Source organism: Oncorhynchus mykiss, chromosome 5 (assembly GCF_057628025.1).
Source record: "Oncorhynchus mykiss isolate SJ-2025 chromosome 5, ASM5762802v1, whole genome shotgun sequence".
NCBI classification, from domain to species: Eukaryota; Metazoa; Chordata; class Actinopteri; order Salmoniformes; family Salmonidae; genus Oncorhynchus; species Oncorhynchus mykiss.
In genome coordinates, this window is record NC_143026.1 from 66,016,694 (window position 1) to 66,038,434 (window position 21,741).

The following is a 21,741-nucleotide window of genomic DNA, read 5'->3' on the forward strand; positions in this document are numbered from 1 at the left end:
CTCTGACTCTCTCAACATTACCTGAATAAACAAGCCCTTCTACCTCCATTCTGTCTGTCTCCACCAGGCTCAGCCTCTGTCTGCATCAGACCTCATATCCTGGCCCCAGATGGTTTTCGAGACCTGCTCCTCTCTCAACCGCTCTCTTTCCTCGCCCTCCTCTCGCAACCCATCCTTCCTCTGAACCTCTATAGTATTTCTCCCTCCTCCCCCTTCCCTCCTCTCTCAACCTCATCCTAATCCCTCCCTTCCTCCCTCCTCCACATCACAGGTTCATATCACCAGGGCTGTCAATCAGCAGGCCACTGGTGAGAGAAGCCATTTTGACTGACAGACACACTCACACTACAGAGACAGAAACAGGGAGGAGGGAGAGGTACAAAGGATGAGGTAGTGGTGAGCGAGAGTAAATGGAGGGAGAAAGGGGAGGTATGTGTGTACATGTGAAAGAGAGAGATGAATCAGGGGAGTAAAAGAAGGAAAGCGAGAGAGAAAGCAGCAGATTAACAGTGTGTGAGACAGAGAGAGAGCGAGAGAGGGGAAGAGGGGAAGCAGGATCTGGGGGGGGGGGGGGGGGGGGGGCTGAGAGGCATTTGGCATTTGGATAACAAAGCAGATAGCCTCTGTGCATTTCAGAGCCCTAGGGAGACACTAACCGCCAAGGCTGCAGATTCCTCCTCTCTCTGCACTAGTCTAGCAAACAGCAAGATGACAGCCATACTGCCTCCCTCCCACAAAGACACATCTCTCCCCCTTTAAACAGCCCATCCCTTCCTGTAACTCATCATCACACTTATATATATACCCAGCACAGACACAGTCTACAACAGCCTTGGCTAAAAATGTATATTCTAGAAATGCACAATACATTTCCTTTGCGGGGAATTTTGACCCGAGTTAAGTGCGTGTAAATGTAACGTAATTCCCTTTTTATGCATCTTTCTTTTTTACTCGTATTCCGACCTTGAATTTAAGCATGAGAATAGCATGCTATTCACCCGCAATTTGTTTTGGGTGGAGATCAAAGAAATGAAGGTGTGGCGGAGGTGTCTACAGATACACCGTATGCTGACCTTTAATTCATTTACTCATAATTTGACCAGCTTTACGCACGATGAGACAATGAATAAGGTCGAGCAACCAGTCAGTTCCAAGTGGAACAACATCTACTTTCTTTTCCTTGATGGAAATAACACCATTCTCCAAGCACGGTCATTTACAAATTGATAAGTGCTATTGATGAGAGCTAGGTAAATTATTAAGCCATTTAGATAAGGGGATTGTAAATATAAAGGGCAATTGATTTATGTCTATTTTACCTTATGATCACTGGAGACAAATGTGAAACCAGTCACATGGCAGCCAACTGAAGCATGTCAACATATCACCTTTTCTACAGTGAATTTATGAAACGCTGTCCTTATAACTTGCATATATGAAATGTGGAGATCCAAGCTATAAACTTCTGTAGCCATGCTCAAATAACAGTATAGGTCCAAACCTATTGAGTTGTTTTTATGAGTTCTAGAATGTTTTAATTATATGTCCAGACTTTTCAGTGTATGTTTTACCATTTTTATCGTGTAAATATTAGGCACAATCGGTAGGCACAGTCAGTTATACTCAAATACATTTATAACTGTCACTTTAGTGTTAGTTTCCTTAAATGTTGCATCATTCCATTCCATTGTTAGTTTACCTTTTTTTCCTCTGCGATGTTTGTGTTTTGGTTCCTGAGGATCACTAGCAATAGTGGATCATACTGTATTAGGCTGTATTCCATGTTGGGCAATTATTTGGAACATGTAACCTATTTGGATCATTATGGAATGCACACCATACGTAGCAGTTTAAACCTGGAGCCTGGTGCACAGTTCATGACAACTGGAACGTTGTCATCACAGCGACATGATTAGTGAGGATTATTATAGTAGATTTACAGGACTACTGGTCAACACTTTTCTCACGTTCCAATATTTCATGGATTGAACAATTGAACATGGCAACATTCAGGATGAATCAAACCACTGCTTTAGATAAATGTACTGAAAACCATATTGAATGAAAAGTCCACGAGAAATTCTGTTGGCCAGCAAGTGGCAGGTTTTTCAGCAGTTGAATTCAATTTATTATGTGCGCACAAGGGAACCATACCTGCAAAGCCTGTTATGCACCTTCATAAGGTAAGTCTGAATACCAACTAATGAGAAGTGTGTAGGAAAGGTGTGCGTAGGAAAGCTGTACATTTCCTAAGTCTGAATCTGTAGACCCTACCGTAAAATGCTTACAAGCCCTTAAGCCTTTAACCAATAATGCAGTTCAATAAATAAGAGTTCAAAAAATATTTACCAACTAAACTAAAGTAAAAAAGGTAATTTGTACATGTAGGTAGGGGTAAAGTGCATCGATAATAAGCAGCGAGTAGCAGCAGCCTAAAAACAAGGGGGCGGGGCGGGGCGGGGCAGACAATGTAAATAATCCTGGTGGCCATTTGACACATTTTTCAGCAGTCTAATGACTTGGGGGTAGAAGCTGTTAAGGAGCCTTTTGGACTGAGTCCTGGCGCTCCGGGACTGCTTGCCGTGCGGTAGCAGAGAGAACAGTCTTTGACTTGGGTGACTGGAGTCTTCCTCTGACACCGCCTAGTACAGTTGAAGTCGGAAATTGACATACACCTCAGCCAAATACATTTAAACTCAGTTTTTTGCAATTGCTGACATTTAATCCTAGTAAAGTTCCCTGTCTTAGGTCAGTTATGATCACCACTTTATTTTAAGAATGTGAAATGTCAGAATAATAGTAGAGAGAATTATTTATTTAATCTTCTATTTCTTTCATCACATTCCCAGTGGGTCAGAAGTTTACATACACACAATTAGTATTTGGTAGCATTGCCTTTAAATTGTTTAACTTGGGTTAAACGTTTCGGGTAGCCTTCCACAAACTTCCCACAATAAGTTGGGGGAATTTTGGCCCATTCCTCCTGACAGAGCTGGTGTAACTGAGTCAGGTTTGTAGGCCTCATTGCTTGCACACGCTTTTTCAGTTCTGCCCACATATTTTCTATAGGATTGAGGTCAGGGCTTTGTGATGGCCTCCCCAATACCTTGACTTTGTTGTCCTTAAGCCATTTTGCCACAACTTAGGAAGTATGCTTGAGGTCATTGTCCATTTGGAAGACCCATTTGCAACCAAGCTTTAACTTCCTGTCTGATGTCTTGAGATGTATATCCACATAATTTTCCTCCCTCATGACGCCATCTACTTTGTAAAGTGTAGCAAAGCATCCCCACAACATGATGCTGCCACCCCCGTGCTTCACGGTTGGGATGTTGTTCTTCGGCTTGCAAGCCTCCCCCTTTTTCCTCCAAATATAACGATGGGCATTATGGCCAAACAGTTCTATTTTTGTTTCATCAGACCAGAGGACATTTCTTCAAAAAGTACGATCTTTGTCCCCATGTGCAAACCGTAGTTTGGCTTTTTTATGGCAGTTTTGGAGCAGTGGCTTCTTCCTTCCTTTTACTGTGGATATAGATACCTTTGTACCTGTTTCCTCCAGCATCTTCACATGGTTCTTTGCAGTTGTTCTGGGATTGAGTCGCACTTTTTGCACCAAAGTACGTTCATCTCTAGGAGACTGAACACGTGTCCTTCCTGAGCGGTATGACGGCTGCGTGGTCCCATGGTTTTTTATACTTGCGTACTATTGTTTGTACAGATGAACGTAGTACCTTCAGGCATTTGGAAATTGCTCCCAAGGATGAACCAGACTTGTGGTCTACAACTTTTTTTCTGAGGTCTTGGCTGATTTCTTTTGATTTTCCCATGATGTCAAGCAAAGGGGCACTGAGTTTGAAAGTAGGCTTTGAAAAACATCCACAGGTACACCTCCAATTGACTCAAATTATGTCAATTAGCTTATCAGAAGCTTCTAAAGCCATGACAGCATTTTCTGGAATTTTCCAAGCTGTTTAAAGGCACAGTCAACTTAGTGTATGTAAACGTCTGACCCACTGGAATTGTGATACAATGAATTCTAAGTGAAATAATCTGTCTGTAAACAATTGTTGGAAAAATTACTTGTGTCATGCACAAAGTAATCGACTTGCCAAAACTATAGTTTGATAATAACAAGAAATGTGTGGAGTGGTTGAAAAATGAATTTTAATGATTCCAACCTATGTGTATCTAAACTTCTGACTTCAACTGTATATTGGTCCTGGATGGCAGGAAGCTTGGCCCTAGTGATGTACTGGGCCATACGCACTGCCTCTGTAGCGCCTTATGGTCAGATGCTGAGCAGTTGCCATACCAGGCGTGATGTAACCGGTCAGGATGCTCTCGATGGTGCAACTGTATAACTTTTTGAAGATCTGGGGACCCATGCCAAATCTTTTCAGTCTCTTAAGGGGGAAAAGGTGTTGTCGTGCCCTCTTCACAACTGTCTTGGTGTGTTTGGACCATGATAGTTTGTTGGTGGTGTAGACACCAAAGAACTTGAAACTCTCAACCTGCTCCACCACAGCACCATCAATGTTAATGGGGGCTTGTTAGGCCCTCCTTTTCCTATAGTCCACAATCATCTCCTTTGTCTTGCTCACATTGAGGGAGAGGTTCTTTTCCTGGCACCACACTGAGAGGTCTCTGACCTCCTCCCTATAGGCTGTCTCATCGTTGTCGGTGATCAGGCCTACCACTGTTGTGTCGTCAGAAAACTTAATGATGGTGTTGGAGTCGTGCTTGGCCACACAGTCGTGGGCAAACAGGGAGTACAGGAGGGAACTGAGCATGCACCGCTGAGGGACCTCAGTGTTGAGGATCAGCATGGCAGATGTGTTGTTGCCTACCATTACCAACTAAGGGCGGCCTATCAGGAAGTCCAGGATCCAGTTGCAGAGGGAGGTGTTTAGTCCCATGGTCCTTAGCATAGTGATGAGCTTTGCAGGCACTATGGTGTTGAACGCTGAGCTGTAGTCAATGAACAGCATAGGTGTTCCTTTTGCCCAGGTGGGAATGGGCAGTGTGGAGTGTGATTGAGATTGCGTCATCTGTGGATCTGTTGGGTTGGTATGCGAATTGGAGTAGGTCTAGGGTTTCCGACATGATGGTGTTGATGTGAGCCATGACCAGCCTTTCAAAGCACTTCATGGCTACCGACGTGAGTGCTACGGGGCGGTAAACATTTAGGCAGGTTGCCTTCGCTTTCTTGGGCACAGGGACTATGGTGGTCTGCTTGAAACATGTAGGTATTACAGACTGGGTCAGGGAGAGGTTGAACATTTCAGTGAAGACACTTTCCAGTTGTTCCACACATGCTTTGAATACATGTCCTGATAATCCGTCTGGCCCTGCGGCTTTGTGAATGTTGACCTGTTTAAAGGCTTTTCTCACATTGGCTACGGAAAGTGTAATCACACAGTTGTACAGAACAGCTGGTGATCCCATGCATGCCTCAGTGTTGCTTGCCTCAAAGTGAGCATAAAAGGCATTTAGCTTGTCTGGTAGGGTCGTGTCACTGGGCAGCTCGCGGCTGGGTTTTCCTTTGTAGTCCATAATCGTTTGCAAGACCTACCACATCCGACGAGCATTAGAGCCGGTGTAGTAGGATTCAATCTTAGCCCTGTATTGATGCGTTGCCTGTTTGACGGTTTGTCTGAGGGCAGAGAGGTATTTCCTATAAGCATCCAGATTAGAGTCTGGCTCCTTGAAAGCAGAAGTTCTAGCCTTTAGCTCGGTGTAGATGTTGCCTGTAATCCATGGCTTCTGGTTGGGATATGTACGTACGGTCACTGTGGGGACGATGTCATCGATCACTTATTGATGAAGCCGGTGACTGAGGTGGTATACTCCTCAATGCTATTATATGAATCCTGGAACATATTCCAGTCTGTGCTAGCAAAACAGTCCTGTAGCGTAGCATCCGCGTCATCTGACCACTTCCGTAATGAGCGAGTCACTGGTACTACCTGCTTTCGTTTTGGCTTGTAAGCAGGAATCAGAAGGATAGGATTATGGTTAGATTTGCCAAATGGAGGGCGAGGGAGAGATTTGTATGCATCTCTGTGTGTGAAGTAAAGGTGGTAACATTTTGAGTGTGTGTATTTTTCACCTGGAAAATACTGGCTCCATATGGCGTCCTCCACGCATTCAGCAGATTGTCCTTCCCTGTACTCACAAACCACTTGCCTGAAACAAATGCACGCACACACACACACACACACGCGCGCGCGCGCCCAAGCAAACACACAAACACACAACATTACACTTGGGCTCAGCAGACATATGGACTACACATCTCATTAGCATAAGTATAAAAGTTAGGAGAATGTGTGTGAGTGTGGCAGAGTTGTGAGCTTGTACGTACCACAGGAGGCGAACTTGAGTGAGAGCACACAGCTCTCGTGGAGGTGCAGCTGATACTTGTCTGGTTTGGAGACGTGCAGCACTTCTACATTACTGCTCTCCATGCCCACTGCCAGCCACTCTCCTGTAGGACAGTAGCCCAGAGAGAAGATCTGGAGGGAGGGAGGGAGGTAGAAGGAGAGAGTGTGGGAGAAAAGAAGAGAAAGTTCATTACACGAGTGAACTTAGCTCATCTGACAAAGATCATCAGCAGCATCATCATGTGTGATGTATTTATTATTCTTCCTGGGGTCCAGAAACATTAAGGCGGTTATATACAGTTGAAGTCGGAAGTTTACATACACCTTAGCCAAATACATTTAAACTCAGTTTTTCACAATTCCTGATAAAATCCTCATAATAAATTCCTGGCTTAGGTCAGTTACAATCCCCACCTCATTTTAAGAATGTGAAATGTCAGAATAAAGCAGAGAGGATTATATATTTCAGCTTTTATTTCTTTCATCACATTCCCAGTGGGTCAGAAGTTTACATACACACAATTAGCATTTGGTAGCATTGCCTTTAAATTGTTTAACTTGGGTCAAACGTTTCGGGTAGCCTTCCACAAACTTCCCACAATAAGTTGGGGGAATTTTGGCCCATTCCTCCTGACAGAGCTGGTGTAACTGAGTCAGGTTTGTAGGCCTCCTTGCTCGCACACACTTTTTCAGTTATGCCCACACATTTTCTATAGGATTGAGGTCATGGCTTTGTGATGGCCACTCCAATACCTTGATTTTGTTGTCCTTATGCCATTTTGCCACAACTTTGGAAGTATGCTTGAGGTCATTGTCCATTTGGAAGATACATTTGCAACTAAGCTTTAACTTCCTGACTGATGTCTTGAGATGTTGCTTCAATATATCCACATAATTTTCCTGCCTCATGATGCCATCTATTTTGTGAAGTGCACCAGTCCCTCCTGCAGCAAAGCACCCCCAAAACATGATGCTGCCACCTCCATGCTTCACGGTTGGGATGGTGTTCTTCGGCTTGTAAGCCTCCCCCTTTTCCCTCCAAACACAATGATGGTCATTATGGCCAAACAGTTCTATTTTTGTTTCATCAGATCAGAGGAGATTTCTCCAAAAAGTACGATATTTGTCCCATGTGCAGTTGCAAACCGTAGTCCAGGTGTGACAAAACTAGAGCCTGTAGGACCTGCCTTGTTGATAGTGTTGTTAAAAAGGCAGTGTAGTGCTTTATTAGGGACAGACTTCTCCCCATTTTAGCTGTTGATACTGTTGTATCCACGGTTTGTCACGCCCTGATCTGTATCACCTGTCCTTGAGATTGTCTCCACCCCCCCTCCAGGTGTCGCTTATTTTCATCAGTGTATTTATCCCTGTGTTTCCTGTCTCTCGGTGCCAGTTTGTCTTGTATGTTTCCAAGTCAACCAGTGTATTTCCCGTTCTCCTGCTTTTTGCATTATCCTTTTTCTATTCCTCCCTTTTGACCCTTGCCTGTTCTGGACTTTGTACCGGCCTGCCGGACCATTCTGCCTGCCTTGACCACGAGCCTGTCTGTCACTCTGTACATCCTGGACTCTGATCTGGTTTTGACCTTTTTGCCTGTCCACAACCATTCTCTTGCCTTCCAATTTGGATTAATAAACATTGTAAGACTCCAACCATCTGCCTCCTGTGCCTGCATTTGGGTCTCACTTTGTGTCTTGATATGGTTACTCCAAGCAGTTTAGTCACCCCAACTTTCTTAATTTCCACATTAATTACTACAAGATTTAGTTGAGGTTTAGTGAATGATTTGTCCCAAATACAATACTTTTAGTTTTGAAATATTTAGAACTAACTTATTCCCTGCCACCCATTCTGAAACTAACTGCAGCTCGTTGTTAAGTGTTACAGTGATTTCACTCGCTGTATTAGTTGAAGTGTATAGTGTTGAGTCATCTGCATACAGAGACACACTGGTTTACTCAAGGCCAGTTGTATGTCATTAGTAAAGATTGAAAAAAGTAAGGGGCCTAGACAGCTGACCTGGGGAATTCCTGATTTTACCTGATTTATGTTGGAGAGGCTTCGATTAATGTCCTTCCCTATAAGCGTGCTGAAAGGCTGTCAATTTGTTTACAGTAAAATTGCATTGTATCTGGTCAAACACAAATTATTCCCAAAGTTTACTAAGGGTTGGTAACAGGCTGATTACTGGCTCAAATAGCCAACCAAAGGGGGCTTTACTATTCTTGGGTAGATGAATTACTTTTGCTTCCCTCCAGGCCTGAGGGCGCACACGTTCTAGTAAGGTTAAGATTGAAGATATGGTAAATAGGAGTGGCAATATCGCCCGCTAATATCCTCATTAATTTTCCCTCCAAGTTGTCAGACCCCGGTGTCTTGTCATTGTTGATAGACAACAATAATTTTCCCCTCTTCCACACTTACTTTACAAAATTCTAAATAACAATGTTTGTCTTTCATCATTTGATCAATTATACTTGGATGTGTAGTGTCAGCATTTGTTTCTGGTTCGTTCGTTGGTGTCAATTAGAGACCCCATCAGTTTTTTTAAATTAATTTTCAGCGTTCTTGAGCTGCCCTTCATAATGTAATTGAATCCCACATGAACTATGATTGTCTCAATTTCCTGATACTGGTTTAAAATGTTTGGGAGCAGCTTATTGATGTCCTGTATCCGTTTTTGCTCCAGGGACTGAGACATTTCTCACCATTGAACTGCCCAATACAATGGCCGGAGAAGGAGATGGAGAAATACGCCCATTTCTACCCCTCACACAATTCGTGGAACCTTTCACGGGCCCAGGAGAAGTAGGATAGCATTCATCCACAGCTACCAGCGATAGGTCAAGACCTCCCACAGCTACCAGCGATAGGTCCAGACCTCCCACAGCTACCAGCGATAGGTCCAGACCTCCCACAGCTACCAGCGATAGGTCCAGACCTCCCACAGCTACCAGCGATAGGTCCAGCTGTCGCAGACAGAGGCAGTCCCAACAATAAAGGCGCAGGTAGATCAGGCACCAGGGCGGAGTAGATATTCCTCATGTGAATCTGCTCCGGACCTCTCCCAGACACTCCAGTCCGCTTAGCAGCATGCCGCTGCCTTCGGTTTCCACGACTTGTGACATGGGCCCAGCGATGATTGGAACAATCTTGCTGTTCTCTGTCTACTCCACTATGGAAGAGGAGAAGCAGACGGAAACGACTTCCTTGGCAGGCAAGTTCCAGGTAGCACAGGCAATTCGGATAGGGACAGATGACAAGGCAGGGATACATCCATTAAGCCCGAGCCACATGAGCTGAGAACGAGAAAGTTCCAATGTGTATTTTCCCCATAAGTTCACACAGACTTGAAATTTGCTTGCTAAGCATAGCCACCTCATTCGTGTAATCCTCCGCAAGCAAACAATTGCCGCATTGGAACTCCGGATTGTCAATATTGTCCCAGACAAAAGCGTAATAAACACAGCTTCTACAGCGCTGGAAATGTTTATTAGCTATTCCAAGCGATGCAGGCTCCATTGCAACCTAGTTAGCTAGCTGTCAGCAGGTTGACACAAACTTTGGAAACAACAGGTCGAAGCCCGGCAGGTATCCAAGTAACTGACGATCATGAAAAAAGTAGTTGTAGTTGAAATTGCATTCGCAAACTTGTAACTTAATATTTGCCAGCAATAATTACATTTGTACACCTGCACATGTCAATTTCTGGCGCTCAGACTTTTGGCAGTGCTCTAGCGCCCTACTGTGACAAAAATATGTAGATGTGCAAACAGTGATGTGATAGAACAGAGAGAAACAGTGACTGGTCTGATATTGAGGCTGATATGTATCATATATTAACAGGTGCAGTGCTTCTCATAAAGGCACTACTGAGCTGGTCTTAGCTAGTCTAAGCTAATCGCACAATGTCTCAGGTGTTCCATCAGTACCTGTGAGGTGAAGTCGTGCTGCTGCAGCTGTCGTCCCTCTCTCAGGTCCCAGCAGCGTACTGTGTTGTCCAGCCCCCCCGTCCACAGTTTGGTCCCATCGTTGGAGATGTCAATACAGCTGGCCCCGTCAGTGTGACCCTGGAACTGCCTGGGTAGCATAAAGATCACATCAACACCTAGCCATTCAGATGTAATCCATAGTCTATACAGTAAACCCCTACCCTGCTTTCTCCTCCCCCTATCATCTGCTCTTCTCTCCTGCCCTACCCTCTCCCTCTCCTCTTACCTGACCAGGGGCTCTGGTTGTGCAGGTCCCAGATTACGATATCTCCCCCTACACCCCTCCTAACCTTCTCCTCATCCTCCTCTCCTCCTCCTCCTTGTACCTGACCAGGGGCTCTGGTTGCGCAGGTCCGAGACTACGATATCTCCCCCTATACCCCTCCTAACCTTCTCCTCATCCTCCTCTCCTCCTCCTCTTACCTGACCGGGGGCTCTGGTTGTGCAGGTCCCAGACTACCATATCTCTCCCTATACCCCTCCTAACCTTCTCCTCATCCTCCTCTCCTCCTCCTCTTACCTGACCAGGGCCTGGTTGTGCAGGTCCCAGACTACGATATCTCTCCCTATGCCCCTCCTAACCTTCTCCTCATCCTCCTCCTCTTACCTGACCAGGGCCTGGTTGTGCAGGTCCCAGACTACGATATCTCTCCCTATACCCCTCCTAACCACCTCCTCCTCCTCTTACCTGACCAGGGTCTGGTTGTGCAGGTCCCAGACTACAATGTTTCCGTCGCTGCAGCAGGAGAAGCAGACCTTGTTGTCAGGGGAGATGGCCAGAGCATAGCAGGCCGGGGCAGAAGACGTCAACTCCGCCTTGATGCGGGGAGTAGGTGTGGCCAAGTCCCAGATTGACAATGTGCTGGCCTCGCCTCCAACAATGAGGGTCCGCCCATCAGGGAGAATCTTACATGAGCGGATGTAGTTATCCCTGTTCTGATTGGTGTGAAGAGAGAACATGTGTATTGGACCGGCAAAACAAGCAATATTATTGGTTAAGCCTTTTAAAGTGTGTGTCCACTCACCAGACAGTCGAGCTGTGCCATGGCACTCTTGCTGCCAGGCTGGCTGATGTCCCACACCTTGACACAGCCCTTGCCGCCGGTGTAGACGTGGCGTGTGGAGGTGCTGATGGTGACGGCACACACCACCTCTCCGTGGTTCAGAGTGTGGATCTGACGGGCATGTCGTGGGATGCCCGGGCCCAGCAGAGCATCCGGAGGGAAAGGAACAGGCTGCATCTGTCCATCCGCACTGACGTGGAAAGAGTAAGCACTGGAGAGAGGGAGAAGGGAGAGAATGGACAGAGTAAGCACTGGAGAGAGGGAGAAGGGAGAGAATGGACAGAGTAAGCACTGGAGAGAGGGAGAAGGGAGAGAATGGACAGAGTAAGCACTGGAGAGAGGGAGAAGGGAGAGAATGGACAGAGTAAGCACTGGAGAGAGGGAGAAGGGAGAGAATGGACAGAGTAAGCACTAGAGAGAGAGAGAAGGGAGAGAATGGACAGAGTAAGCACTGGAGAGAGGGAGAAGGGAGAGAATGGACAGAGTAAGTACTGGAGAGAGGGAGAAGGGAGAGAATGGAAAGAGTAAGCACTGGAGAGAGGGAGAAGGGAGAGAATGGGCAGAGTAAGCACTGGAGAGAGGGAGAAGGGAGAGAATGGAAAGAGTAAGCACTGGAAAGAGGGATATTGGAGAGAATGGACAGAGTGTCAACCACTGCAATCTACATCTGTATATTATTACAAAAACTAAGTGCTTGCTACTTGCTAAAACCTTGAAGACTGTCAACACTGTAATGGCATTAGAAGTTGAGAAATAGTCGTCTAGTACAGAGTGTTATTTGTGATGGGAGAGTTTGCGGCTTGCTCCAGCTATAACAACAACAGCCATCTTTCTTTCTGTCTGGATAGATTTAGATGGAGGAGAAGAGAGACGTACGGTTTTCCCCCGGAGGATCCACCAGGCAGTGAGGAGGACAGCCCTGGGGCCCTGAGGTGGGACCGAGACTCATACGCCATCTGGAGAGACTAGGAGGACCAAGACATTAGGAGTTTACTAATAGAATCATCCTGTGTTGTAACAGTTTAATCTCAGTAAATCCTAATCTCATCAAGTTGAGTGAAATCTTGACAATTCATCCAAAACAAGCTTCCAAACCAAATACTACTAAGAATCCATCTTCATCAATACAAAATGTATTGTTTTAAATGAGTGGTGCACATCTTCGATCCTCTAGGCAACTGGTTTTCCTTCTTGCTTTCTAATTGAAAGCAATCTAATTGATTAAGACCTGGGTAACCAGGTGTGCGCTCTAACTGGCGAATTAGAGACATAATTGATCAATTAAGTGCCAGGAAGAGACAAAGACTATAGATAATGTAGCCAGTAAGGTCTGCCGTTGTAGACAGGTGTTTTAAACAGAGAGACCAGTGATGCGTGGTATCTAACTCACCAAGGGGCTGCGGGTGTAGACGCCGGCGGAGGTGCTGATCTGGGGTGAGAGGGTCAGGGCAGCCCCGAAGCCCCCGGGACTAGCCAGCTCCCCGTTGAGGCCTGCGTGGGACACCACCCCAAAGTGAGCTGGGTATGAACCGGGGGGCACAGACAGGGGACTGCGGAGAGCTGGAGATGGGAGGAGGGGGTGAGGAGGAGATGAGACCACACCTTACATTCCAGCGGGTAAGAAAGGCTTAGGGTGATGTCTAACTGCTAGAGATGTGTTGTCAACAATCAAGTTAATCTCGGTTTCTTATAGGCTACAATGCCGTCTTTATTGCTTTAGGCAGAATATGGCAGATGTGAGTACAATACGGGACCACAGGAGCATATCGTCACAGTAGGTGTGGGATAATGGTACTATGATCAGATTGAAGGTATAATTATGGTATTACAGGGCTATATGATCACAGTAGGGTGATTTGAAGGTTTAACAGGGATGCAACGGTATAATAACAGGGGTAAAGACAAAGGGCATGGCAGGCAGACAGGGGTGTCTGACTCACCCAGGGGGTCAGCGGAGGAGGCAGCCTTGCTGAGCAGACGGAGGCAGGACGTACTGGGGCCGGCGGGGCCAGGGGTAAGGGCCTCACGGTGAGAGGGGGACGGGGTGCTCGACTTAGACAACGGCGACCCAGACTTCTCCATCTGCAGTAAAGAGATACTGTCAAACGAAGCACCACCATACAGATACTGTAAACAAGTGATAAGTACTTTTAATTGGTGGATTTTGGCCACCATGTTAATGCTTGACAATGAATGTATCATACCTGTGCTGGGTCCTTGGCCTTGCCTGGGGTGGGGCTGTGTGGTGGTTGGGGGGAAGGGGCCTCCCCGGGGCTCCTGGGGGACCCTGGTAACTCTTTCCTCAGGGTGGGGGCCCGGTCCAGACCGTTCCCGTGGGGGGAGTGATGGGGGCTGCCCACGGGGGATGTGGGCTCCTGGAGACACACAGAGAGATATGGGAGACCAGATCACCCAAAAAGCCATGCAAGAAGACAGTAGCCTTCACATTGGCTGTGAAAAAAACAAAAACCCGTAAATATGTAACATTATAGACATTATAGATTACTATAGTATCTGTAAGGGTTTAAGCACACGTGTGCATGAGGCCTGTGTATGGTACTGTAAGTCAAACTCAGCCGACTGTCTACCTCCCTGCCACAGCCACCTAAATAAAACCATTCCCATCTGCTCCCAGTGTGCTGCAGTCAGCACTTCTACTGTGTCTGAGCAGAGCAGAACACACATCCATAGACTGTTCTAGTATAGTCACCAGAGACACTCCCTCTCACACACCCATTAAGCACATTTGTCAAATTCTCCAATTGTTCTGTATTCACAAATCACACAAGAGACTTTCCTGCTTTTGTGCATTGTGCTGCGCAGTATCAAACACAGAAGGCTTAGATAAAACATATTTTGGTACACTGCGTGAGGTATTTAAAGAATTTAAACATTCTGAGGGCATAAACGGCTTTGCATAAATAAAGGAAGCACACTGCTGCCATCTGATGAAAGGAAGGGTGTGTGTGTGTGTGTGTTTATGTGTGCATGAGGTGTGTGTGTGTATATGTGGTTGTGTGTGTTCAGCAGGGAGACTGTACTCGGTAGGAGAGGAGAGAAAAGCAGCAAGCTAGCTCCCAATAATGTGCTTATATAATACTATTCACTATTTTCAAAATCCCAACGCAAGTGTTTTATTCTCCTATACCTAACCAGCCACAGTGAAACAACAGGGTCTTCAAGAGAGGAGGCTTCCATTTGAACTATGTTCTATTGGCTAGGGAGGGTCTGGTCAATACGGACCGGTTTCAGCCAGTATAGCTACAGTAGTTATATATGACTCATTGTTTGTTTTTCCGCAGCAGTATCGGATGCTGATTTAAGGTCAGTTTAGCGTTCTCTCTCTGATGGTTGACTGGGGTCAGGGTAAGCTGATCCTAGATCTGTGCCGATGGTTGACAAACACACTTACCTCGTTAGAGACATCCACAACCAGGTTGTCCTCACTCTTGTCTCCATCACTGTCCTGTGAGACAGAGGAGAGAGGAGAATGTCAGAAACACAAACATTCTCTACCACATAAACATTGCCCACAGCTCACTCCCTCAATATGTCAGGCACACACAACCTCTCTCACTCTGTTTGGCCATATCACTGCTTTACTCCTCTCTCTCCCTCCCTCTTTATCTCTGGGAATACGGGTGACAGCGATGGCACTTAGTCACCATGGCAACAACGCTTTGATGTGATCATGGTCTGATATTCCTATTGACATCACGTGGAGTGACATCACCCCCTAATTGTATTGAGCCAGATCAGGGCCACGGTGGAGATGAGACTATTTCTAGACATAGACAGACCGGGAAAAAACAACCATTATGTAGTACAGAGAGGCTGATGATCAACAGAACTCACAACACCTTCCTTTACGAGAGGCTACACTGATGTGATGTGTGAGGCAGTTCTCATACTGATGTGATGTGTTCGGCAGTTCTCATACCGATGTGATGTGTGAGGCAGTTGTCATACTGGTGTGATGTGTGAGGCAGTTCTCATATTGATGTGATGTGTGAGGCAGTTCTCATACTGATGTGATGTGTGAGGCAGTTCTCATACTGATGTGATGTGTGAGGCAGTTCTCATACTGATGTGATGTGTGAGGCAGTTGTCATACTGGTGTGATGTGTGAGGCAGTTCTCATACCGATGTGATGTGTGAGGAAGTTCTCATACTGATGTGATGTGTTAGGCAGTTCTCATACTGATGTGATGTGTGAGGCAGTTCTCATACTGATGTGATGTGTGAGGCAGTTGTCATACTGGTGTGATGTGTGAGGCAGTTCTCATATTGATGTGATGTGTGAGGCAGTTCTCATACTGATGTGATGTGTGAGGCAGTTGTCATACTGATGTGATGTGTGAGGCAGTTCTCATACCGATGTGATGTGTGAGGCAGTTCTCATACCGATGTGATGTGTGAGGCAGTTCTCATACTGATGTGATGTGTGAGGCAGTTCTCATACTGATGTGATGTGTGAGGCAGTTCTCATACTGATGTGATGTGTGAGGCAGTTCTCATACCGATGTGATGTGTGAGGCGGTTCTCATACCGATGTGATGTGTGAGGCAGTTCTCATACCGATGTGATGTGTGAGGCAGTTCTCATACCGATGTGATGTGTGAGGCAGTTCTCATACTGATGTGATGTGTGAGGCAGTTCTCATACTGATGTGATGTGTGAGGCAGTTCTCATACTGATGTGATGTGTGAGGCAGTTCTCATACTGATGTGATGTGTGAGGCAGTTCTCATACTGATGTGATGTGTGAGGCAGTTGTCATACTGGTGTGATGTGTGAGGCAGTTGTCATACTGGTGTGATGTGTTAGGCAGTTCTCATACTGATGTGATGTGTGAGGCAGTTCTCATACCGATGTGATGTGTGAGGCAGTTCTCATACCGATGTGATGTGTGAGGCAGTTCTCATACCGATGTGATGTGTGAGGCAGTTCTCATACCGATGTGATGTGTGAGGCAGTTCTCATACTGATGTGATGTGTGAGGCAGTTCTCATACTGATGTGATGTGTGAGGCAGTTCTCATACTGATGTGATGTGTGAGGCAGTTCTCATACTGATGTGATGTGTGAGGCAGTTGTCATACTGGTGTGATGTGTTAGGCAGTTCTCATACTGATGTGATGTGTTAGGCAGTTCTCATACTGATGTGATGTGTGAGGCAGTTGTCATACTGGTGTGATGTGTGAGGCAGTTGTCATACTGGTGTGATGTGTTAGGCAGTTCTCATACTGATGTGATGTGTGAGGCAGTTCTCATACCGATGTGATGTGTGAGGCAGTTCTCATACTGATGTGATGTGTGAGGCAGTTCTCATACTGATGTGATGTGTTCGGCAGTTCTCATACTGATGTGATGTGTGAGGCAGTTCTCATACTGATGTGATGTGTTCGGCAGTTCTCATACTGATGTGATGTGTGAGGCAGTTCTCATACTGATGTGATGTGTGAGGCAGTTCTCATACCGATGTGATGTGTGAGGCAGTTCTCATACCGATGTGATGTGTGAGGCAGTTCTCATACCGATGTGATGTGTTCGGCAGTTCTCATTCTGATGTGATGTGTTCGGCAGTTCTCATACTGATGTGATGTGTGAGGCAGTTCTCATACTGATGCGATGTGTGAGGCAGTTCTCATACTGGTGTGATGTGTGAGGCAGTTGTCATACTGGTGTGATGTGTGAGGCAGTTGTCATACTGGTGTGATGTGTGAGGCAGTTCTCATACTGATGTGATGTGTGAGGCAGTTCTCATACTGATGTGATGTGTGAGGCAGTTGTCATACTGGTGTGATGTGTTAGGCAGTTCTCATACTGATGTGATGTGTTAGGCAGTTCTCATACTGATGTGATGTGTGAGGCAGTTGTCATACTGGTGTGATGTGTGAGGCAGTTGTCATACTGGTGTGATGTGTTAGGCAGTTCTCATACTGATGTGATGTGTGAGGCAGTTCTCATACCGATGTGATGTGTGAGGCAGTTCTCATACTGATGTGATGTGTGAGGCAGTTCTCATACTGATGTGATGTGTTCGGCAGTTCTCATACTGATGTGATGTGTGAGGCAGTTCTCATACTGATGTGATGTGTTCGGCAGTTCTCATACTGATGTGATGTGTGAGGCAGTTCTCATACTGATGTGATGTGTGAGGCAGTTCTCATACCGATGTGATGTGTGAGGCAGTTCTCATACCGATGTGATGTGTGAGGCAGTTCTCATACCGATGTGATGTGTTCGGCAGTTCTCATTCTGATGTGATGTGTTCGGCAGTTCTCATACTGATGTGATGTGTGAGGCAGTTCTCATACTGATGCGATGTGTGAGGCAGTTCTCATACTGGTGTGATGTGTGAGGCAGTTGTCATACTGGTGTGATGTGTGAGGCAGTTGTCATACTGGTGTGATGTGTTAGGCAGTTCTCATACTGATGTGATGTGTGTATTTATATCAATCAGAACACTCATTCCACAGAGCGAGAGAGATCATGTTCACTAGGGTTATCTATTTTGGTGATCAATCACTTCCAAGTTAAACACATATTTGACTGGTAGAAGGAGTGTGACCCCCGGTTAACCTGTGATGTCAGAGACACCGTTAATACTGCGGGTTTGATTGAATGGCGTACATACGTAGTGAGGTGGGAGGGGCTCTTTGTCATCACAGCGCCTCCTCTTTGCATCCCCTCCCTGGGAGGAGGCGTACCCCCCCGACGGGCCCTGGCGCTCCTCCACCGGTTGGCTGTCTGTCGATGACACTGACTTACTCTGCACACACACACACAACAACACACACACACAACAACACACACACACACATGAAAGAGAGAAAAACACACAGCAGATAAGTCATACAGAAAATGCAACCAAACAACACATTTCTGAATGTGTTATTATGAATTAACTTTCTCCCTGACACTGAAAACTTCATGTAAAATATGACTCTGATCATTGTACAAGAAGCCCATTTTCTGGCTATTTATACCAGAAAGAGCGTGGTGGGACTCCCCATAATAGAGGAATAAAACATCAAAGTGGAGTATTATTTCTGGGCTCTATGTGGCATAACTCTATTCTCTTTCATCGGTTGACTCCTACGGAAAGTTCTGCTCCTTAGAACTGTAGAGGACACAGGAAGGAAGCTGGTTGGACGGACATGACCAGAACACACAAAGAACCACAGTTTTCTCAACAAACTCCCCAGTCTTCTCCTCCATCTCTCACTCCCCCTCTCCTTCTTCCCCTCACTTTCTCTTTCTTCCTCTCTATTTAAAATTCAAAAATGTAATATTGGCACGACTTAACAAATACAAATTGATATGCATCTCTCCTACCTCCTTCCCTCCTTCCATCCATATTTTGAAGGACGTTAAATTCAAACCGGACCTCTTATCAGACCATTGGGTAAAGGGGTTAAGAAAATAAAGAAAAGGCTATTGCACACTTAAATCATTTAGACTTTTTAATAAAATAGACACAGTCAAATGTTCCCCTTTTTACTTGCTCCCCTCAGAGTACCCTCCCTATTTCCTTCTTTCTTTCTTCTCTCCTTCTATATCTCTCATTTCTTCTCTCAACTCCTCCCTCTTTCTGTTATCATCAGAGTGAGTGTGAGTGAGCACAGCTGTCTAATAGTCTGGTCTGTCGGTTCCCTCAGTTCCAACACACCAAGGTTATATCTAACCACAGAGTAAGAGACAGCCCCATGACCATCCTACTGGACCCATATCACCATACTATTATTGTCTCCATAGAACTGACCAGTGTTCTATTGGACCTTAGTCAAGTAACAATATCACTGTTCTACTGTTGTACTCGCTTGAATAATTCTAGTACAATTTTTTTAATTAATGGCAGCTCTCCAACAAAAAAAAACATACGTTTTTTTAGAGTTCCTCTTTAAATAGACTCTCTTTCCCCCTCACTTTACATCCCAGTCACATAAACACACACTCACACACAAGCACGCATGTACTGTATACACACGAAATGCACACACAAGCACGCACATACTGTATACACACGAAATGCACACACAAGCGCATGAACAAGCACACACACACACGTTGGGGTTACTTACCCTGCTGGGCGCACCTTCTGGGGAAGGAACAGAGAGGGGGGAGGGAATTGACGTCAGTATAGATAATAATAACAACAATCCCACAGCAAGCCAAGGTCAACCTGAAAAACGGCCTGTCCCACTGCAATAAAAACACAAGCTTTGTATTGTGCATGTCTCCAATCTGCAGTGCTGCCCTTTCTGTCTCCACTCCTCTGACACAATGCTCTCTGTCTTCCCCTGTTCACTCATTCATGTCTGCTCTGTCTCTTTCTCTTCTGCACCAGGGACCTAGAAGTTTAACATATAACCACGCTACGTCAATATACAGCCTTGCAGGCAACGGCGTGCCATTTGTCAGTTGTTTTATGTTTTAATGAGTGCTTTTCTTAAAGATAGCCTAGTTGTTAGAGAGCGTTGGGCCAGTAACCGAAAGGTTGCTTGATCGAATCCCCGAGCTGACAAGGTAAAAATCTGTCGTTCTGCCCCTGAAAAAGGCATTTCCCCGGTAGGCCGTCATTGTAAATAAGAATTTGTTCTTAACTGACTTGCCTAGTTAAATAAATGTTAAATAAATAAAAAATAATACTCTGCCACCCTTTGAGTTCGAATTAAAGTTCAACCAAGTGGTTATTTTGTATCAAAAGCTGACACATTTCAGTACTACAACTCTCCACCAGTGTCCTTCACGTGGAGGACAGTCAGTGAGTCGTACCTCTCAGGTGCTCAGGGTCCAGGTGGTTGCGTTCGTCCTTGGAGGCCAGGTGGGCTGAGACTCCCAGGGCTCCAGTGAGGGCCAGTAGGCCCGAGCCTCCCCCCAGAGAGAGCCCTGACGGGTGGGGAGTCAGTGGGATACCTGGGGTGTGGTGAGACAGGTGCTGGAGCTGCTGCTGCTGTACACCAGGGAGACAGGGCAGGGGGGAGAGGGAAGAGGGGGAGAGAGAGAACAAGGAAAGATTAGAGGGAGAGAGAGACAGAAGACACGGAGAGAAAAATCGGTGAGAGTAGAGCAGAGGGAAAAAAGAGGACAGCGGCGAGAGAGAGAGGAAGACAGAAGGAGGGAGAGAGAGATAGGGAGTAGGAGAAATAGAGAGAAACCAAAATATAAAAGAGTAGACAGAGGGAGAGAAGAAAACAGAGGGGGAAAAAGATTGGGACGGAGGAAAAGGGAGAGGGGGGTACATACAGATAAAGGGAACCTGTTTTCCCCGGGTCTTATTACAGCTTGTTTTGGCGCATGTGTGTGTGTGTGTGTGTGTGTGTGTGTGTGTGTGTGTGTGTGTGTGTGTGTGTGTGTGTGTGTGTGTGTGTGTGTGTGTGTGTGTGTGTGTGTGTGTGTGTGTGTGTGTGTGTGTGTGTGCGAAAGTACAGGGGCTTTCCAGTGAGAGCTTGTCTGAGCTCTCATCACATTACAGCCTACTTACACCCCATTGTTCCTCCCAGGATAATAAACACTGCAGAGAGAGAGGTGTGCATGCCACTGCCTGTAGGCTGTGTGTGTGTGTGTGTGTGTGTGTGTGTGTGTGTGTGTGTGTGTGTGTGTGTGTGTGTGTGTGTGTGTGTGTGTGTGTGTGTGTGTGTGTGTGTGTGTGGATAGTGTCGCTGTCGGGGGTGAAATGGTTGTCATGGTGAATAGAGGTGACTCACCCCGATGATGCCGTTGAGTTCGGCCATAGTGACCTGCTTGGCCCTCTCCACTGCTTGGACCACCTGCTGTTGGTGCTACACACACACACACACACGCACGCACACATGCACACATGCGAGCGCGCGTTACTTACCCCACCGTGTGCTGTTCCTAACATATACAGTATATTGTACCTGACACATGTTTGTGATGGAACCAAATGCATATATCACACAACAAACACACACAGAGTGGCTCAATACACACTATCAAACATACTGTATTCACACACAGAGTGGCTCAATACACACTATCAAACATACTCTATGCACACACAGTACAAATATATGCACTGATTGAGCAACCAGACACACACACACACAGAAAGTGTCACACATGCCCACACAAAAGTACGCAGCAGAACCACACTCAAACACCCCAAAACCCACACCTATTTACTCATTCAAGCACACACACAGTACGTAAACACACACACAAGTGAGAACACACACACTGTGTCAATATTGACCAAGGTAAAACCGCCACCAGTTCTGTGACCTTCCCTTCAGTGGACACACACACACACACACACACACACACACACTTTA

General features: G+C 46.0%; 1 protein-coding gene across 7 annotated transcripts in view; it reads right to left on the reverse strand.

Annotated features, from left to right (window-relative positions):
• LOC110524326 (transducin-like enhancer protein 4) overlaps positions 1 to 21,741 on the reverse strand; it is a 74,364-nt gene that overhangs the window by 5,828 nt on the left and 46,795 nt on the right. Inside the window, exons 6-19 of one of the 7 annotated variants that reach the window (XR_016496242.1) lie at positions 21,154 to 21,228; positions 20,222 to 20,399; positions 19,528 to 19,544; positions 18,081 to 18,215; positions 14,855 to 14,908; positions 13,647 to 13,817; positions 13,383 to 13,524; positions 12,833 to 13,002; positions 12,319 to 12,407; positions 11,404 to 12,053; positions 11,067 to 11,314; positions 10,319 to 10,466; positions 6,368 to 6,518; positions 6,113 to 6,189 (exon numbers count right to left, since the gene is read on the reverse strand). Coding sequence is in view for 6 of the 7 variants with exons in the window: in XM_036978077.2 (XP_036833972.2) it covers positions 6,113 to 6,189; positions 6,368 to 6,518; positions 10,319 to 10,466; positions 11,067 to 11,314; positions 11,404 to 11,653; positions 12,319 to 12,407; positions 12,833 to 13,002; positions 13,383 to 13,524; positions 13,647 to 13,817; positions 14,855 to 14,908; positions 18,081 to 18,215; positions 19,528 to 19,544; positions 20,222 to 20,399; positions 21,154 to 21,228 (1,905 nt within the window). In the remaining variant the exon portion in view is untranslated. Of the gene's footprint in view, positions 1 to 6,112; positions 6,190 to 6,367; positions 6,519 to 10,318; positions 10,467 to 11,066; positions 11,315 to 11,403; positions 12,054 to 12,318; positions 12,408 to 12,832; positions 13,003 to 13,382; positions 13,525 to 13,646; positions 13,818 to 14,854; positions 14,909 to 18,080; positions 18,216 to 18,781; positions 19,054 to 19,527; positions 19,545 to 20,221; positions 20,400 to 21,153; positions 21,229 to 21,741 lie in introns of those variants that run through there. The other 6 variants (XM_036978078.2, XM_090235579.1, XM_036978080.2 and 3 more) reach the window with 6 other exon arrangements.